Source organism: Echiichthys vipera (assembly GCF_963691815.1).
Source record: "Echiichthys vipera genome assembly, chromosome: 11".
In the NCBI taxonomy this organism is placed as follows: Eukaryota; Metazoa; Chordata; class Actinopteri; order Perciformes; family Trachinidae; genus Echiichthys; species Echiichthys vipera.
The window spans coordinates 15,001-20,000 of record NC_139836.1 but is presented as its reverse complement, the minus strand read 5'-3'; the positions used below and the strand labels follow the sequence as shown (position 1 = coordinate 20,000).

The 5,000-nt window shown below is 54.0% G+C and overlaps 1 protein-coding gene across 1 annotated transcript in view; it reads left to right on the top strand.

The window, feature by feature from the left end:
• cdh5 (cadherin 5) overlaps positions 1-5,000 on the top strand; it is a 34,436-nt gene that overhangs the window by 22,691 nt on the left and 6,745 nt on the right. The window contains exons 10-13 of the mRNA XM_083923448.1: positions 296-405; positions 1,439-1,541; positions 4,033-4,163; positions 4,248-4,362. Coding sequence (XP_083779574.1) covers positions 296-405; positions 1,439-1,541; positions 4,033-4,163; positions 4,248-4,362 — 459 coding nt within the window. The remainder of the gene's footprint in view (positions 1-295; positions 406-1,438; positions 1,542-4,032; positions 4,164-4,247; positions 4,363-5,000) is intronic.

Sequence of the window (5,000 nt, the reverse complement as noted above, 5' to 3'; positions counted from 1 at the left end):
GTTGTGTCCTCTGAGGATTAAGTAAACCTGAGTTGTGTCCTCTGAGGATTAAGTAAACCTGAGTTGTGTCCTCTGAGGATTAAGTAAACCTGAGTTGTGTCCTCTGAGGATTAAGTAAACCTGAGTCCTGCCCTCTGAGGATTAAGTAAACCTGAGTTGTGTCCTCTGAGGATTAAGTAAACCTGAGTTGTGTCCTCTGAGGATTAAGTAAACCTGAGTCCTGCCCTCTGAGGATTAAGTAAACCTGAGTTGTGTCCTCTGAGGATTAAGTAAACCTGAGTTGTGTCCTCTGCAGGTCTGGAGTCCTTCGTCAAAGTGAACATCATCGTTCAGGACGTCAATGACAACAAACCCGAGTTGGCGGTGGACGAGATCTTCGTGTGCGAGCACGACGGCGTCGACACGGTGAGAAAGTGTTTCTGCTCATGTCGTTATTTTCTGTATTTTCAGCCCTGCAGTCCGGCGGTTCGAGTCCTTAGACCAACAAACCGTGTTCCTCTGAGCGCACGATAAAACTGCATGATTCAGGACGATCGTCCACAGATTCACGGGTTCAGATCTTCTGTTTACGCAGGTTTCTCTGGGACGGGCCGAGATCTGACAGGACGCACGCCGACGACCTCATGACAGCGTTCATACGCCGTTCATACGCCTTTCATACGGCGTTCATACGTCTTTCATACGCCGTTCATACGCCTTTCATACGCCGTTCATACGCCTTTCATACGGCGTTCATACGTCTTTCATACGCCGTTCATACGCCTTTCATACGCCTTTCATACGCCTTTCATACGGCGTTCATACGTCTTTCATACGGCGTTCATACGTCTTTCATACGCCGTTCATACGCCTTTCATACGCCTTTCATACGCCTTTCATACGGCGTTCATACGTCTTTCATACGGCGTTCATACGTCTTTCATACGCCGTTCATACGCCTTTCATACGGCGTTCATACGTCTTTCATACGCCGTTCATACGGCGTTCATACGTCTTTCATACGTCTTTCATACGTCTTTCATACGCCGTTCATACGTCTTTCATACGCCGTTCATACGTCTTTCATACGCCGTTCATACGTCTTTCATACGTCTTTCATACGTCTTTCATACGCCGTTCATACGTCTTTCATACGTCGTTCATACGCCTTTCATACGGCGTTCATACGTCTTTCATACGCCGTTCATACGCCGTTCATACGTCTTTCATACGTCTTTCATACGGCGTTCATACGTCTTTCATACGCCGTTCATACGTCTTTCATACGTCTTTCATACAGCGTTCATACGTCTTTCATACGCCGTTCATACGTCTTTCATACAGCGTTCATACGGCGTTCATACGTCTTTAATACGGCGTTCATACGTCTTTAATACGGCGTTCATAGGTCTGATGATGATGATGATGATGATGATGAAGATGATGTTCTGGTCCTCAGCTCGTTGGAACCCTGAGAGCTGCGGACAAAGACGAGCAGCCGGCCTCTTTCAGCTTCAGTCTGGCCGCTGAGAGCTCCAACTTCTCCATCAGAGACCACGGCAGTAAGTGTTTACCCCCCCACCTGACCCCCCACCTGACCCCCCACCTGACCCCTCACCTGACCCCCCACCTGACCCCCCACCTGACCCCTCACCTGACCCCCCACCTGACCCCTCACCTGACCCCTCACCTGACCCCTCACCTGACCCCCCACCTGAACCCTCGCCTGACCCCCCACCTGACCCCCTCACCTGACCCCCCACCTGACCCCCCACCTGAACCCTCGCCTGACCCCCCACCTGACCCCTCACCTGACCCCTCACCTGACCCCCTCACCTGACCCCTCACCTGACCCCTCACCTGACCCCCCACCTGACCCCACACCTGACCCCTCACCTGACCCCCTCACCTGACCCCTCACCTGACCCCCTCACCTGACCCCTCACCTGACCCCTCACCTGACCCCCTCACCTGACCCCTCACCTGACCCCTCACCTGACCCCCTCACCTGACCCCCTCACCTGACCCCCCACCTGACCCCCTCACCTGACCCCTCACCTGACCCCCCCCACCTGACCCCTCACCTGACCCCTCACCTGACCCCGTCACCTGAACCCCTCACCTGACCCATCACCTGACCCCTTACCTGACCCCTCACCTGACCCCTCACCTGACCCCTCACCTGACCCCCTCACCTGACCCCTCACCTGACCCCCCCACCTGACCCCTCACCTGACCCCCTCACCTGACCCCCCACCTGACCCCTCACCTGACCCCTCACCTGACCCCCCACCTGACCCCTCACCTGACCCCTCACCTGACCCCCCCACCTGAACCCTCGCCTGACCCCCCACCTGACCCCCTCACCTGACCCCCCACCTGACCCCCCACCTGAACCCTCGCCTGACCCCCCACCTGACCCCTCACCTGACCCCTCACCTGACCCCCTCACCTGACCCCTCACCTGACCCCTCACCTGACCCCCTCACCTGACCCCCTCACCTGACCCCCCACCTGACCCCTCACCTGACCCCTCACCTGACCCCCCACCTGACCCCCTCACCTGACCCCTCACCTGACCCCCCCCACCTGACCCCTCACCTGACCCCTCACCTGACCCCGTCACCTGAACCCCTCACCTGACCCATCACCTGACCCCTTACCTGACCCCTCACCTGACCCCTCACCTGACCCCTCACCTGACCCCCTCACCTGACCCCTTACCTTCTCAGGTCTTCAGTGTCTCAGGTCTTTAGTGTCTCAGGTCTTTAGTGTCTCAGGTCTTTAGTGTCTCAGGTCTTCAGTGTCTCAGGTCTTTAGTGTCTCAGGTCTTTAGTGTCTCAGGTCTTCAGTGTCTCAGGTCTTCAGTGTCTCAGGTCTTTAGTGTCTCAGGTCTTCAGTGTCTCAGGTCTTTAGTGTCTCAGGTCTTCAGTGTCTCAGGTCTTCAGTGTCTCAGGTCTTCAGTGTCTCAGGTCTTTAGTGTCTCAGGTCTTCAGTGTCTCAGGTCTTCAGTGTCTCAGGTCTTTAGTGTCTCAGGTCTTTAGTGTCTCAGGTCTTCAGTGTCTCAGGTCTTCAGTGTCTCAGGTCTTTAGTCTCAGGTCTTTAGTGTCTCAGGTCTTTAGTGTCTCAGGTCTTTAGTGTCTCAGGTCTTTAGTCTCAGGTCTTTAGTGTCTCAGGTCTTTAGTGTCTCAGGTCTTTAGTGTCTCAGGTCTTCAGTGTCTCTCAGGTCTTCAGTGTCTCAGGTCTTTAGTGTCTCAGGTCTTCAGTGTCTCAGGTCTTCAGTGTCTCAGGTCTTTAGTGTCTCAGGTCTTCAGTCTCAGGTCTTCAGTGTCTCAGGTCTTTAGTGTCTCAGGTCTTTAGTGTCTCAGGTCTTCAGTGTCTCAGGTCTTCAGTGTCTCAGGTCTTTAGTGTCTCAGGTCTTCAGTGTCTCAGGTCTTCAGTGTCTCAGGTCTTTAGTGTCTCAGGTCTTTAGTGTCTCAGGTCTTTAGTGTCTCAGGTCTTCAGTGTCTCAGGTCTTTAGTGTCTCAGGTCTTTAGTGTCTCAGGTCTTCAGTCTCAGGTCTTCAGTGTCTCAGGTCTTCAGTGTCTCAGGTCTTCAGTGTCTCAGGTCTTCAGTGTCTCAGGTCTTTAGTGTCTCAGGTCTTCAGTCTCAGTGTCAGCCTGTTTTTATGCGACCCAGAGCTGCTGTTTGTTGCTTTGTGTGAGACTTGAACAGGGTCCAGGTCTTGAATAGGGTCCAGGTCTCTGGTGTGCTGGGTCTTTCCTGTCTTTGTTTGGGGGCCCCTGAGGTCGCCTCAGCAGGAAGCTTTGCCTCTGGGCTGATGGGGGTCGGTGTGTTCACAGCGTCACGTCATCTGCGTAGAGATGAGTGCGCTGTTGAAGGTGCTGCCGTCCCCTCTGACGCTGAGGACCAGATCCTAAATGCCCGAGCGTCCGATAATCACAGACTCAGTATGAACTTTACCCAGAGCAGGAGACACGAGTCAGACCGACAGGACAGGAAGTTCCTCTGCCTTAAAGGAAGCAGCCATTTTGAACCCTGTTCTCTTCTCAGACGGCTCCGCAGACGTCCTGGTGAAGCAGGGCACCTTCAGCCTGGACGACCCCGCGGACTACAGCGTGGACGTCCGCATCAGCGACGGGGGACGGCCTCTCCAGACCAGCGTCACCAAACTGTCCATCAAGGTCTGAGGGTTCCACTGAACTGTTGCAGTGATGGAAACGCTGTGTTTACCGTGTTCATGTGCTGACTGTTTGTTCTGGTCCCAGTCGTGTCGCTGCGACGCCAGAAGGATTCCTACGCAGTGCAGAGCTGGAGCTCGGAGGATGGGAGTGAGCGTCCACGCCCTGATCGCCATCCTGCTCTGCATCCTCACCATCCTGGGTACGTCCACGTCCACGTCTCTGTCTCTGTCCACGTCTCTGTCCACGTCTCTGTCCACGTCTCTGTCTCTGTCCCTGTCTCTGTCCACGTCTCTGTCCACGTCTCTGTCCACGTCCACGTCTCTGTCTCTGTCCACGTCCACGTCTCTGTCTCTGTCCACGTCTCTGTCCACGTCCCTTCTGTCCTGTCGTCTCCACGTCTGACCGTCCTTTAGCACACGTTTATGCTCCTAGAGGACACTTTAGCACACGTTTATGCTCCTAGAGGACACTTTAGCACACGTTTATGCTCCTAGAGGACACTTTAGCACACGTTTATGCTCCTAGAGGACACTTTAGCACACGTTTATGCTCCTAGAGGACACTTTAGCACACGTTTATGCTCCTAGAGGACACTTTAACACACGTTTATGCTCCTAGAGGACACTTTAACACACGTTTATGCTCCTAGAGGACACTTTAGCACACGTTTATGCTCCTAGAGGACACTTTAGCACACGTTTAGGCTCCTAGAGGACACTTTAGCACACGTTTATGCTCCTAGAGGACACTTTAGCACACGTTTATGCCCCTAGAGGACACTTTAGCACACGTTTATGCCCCTAGAGGACACTTTAACACACGTTTATGCTCCTAGAG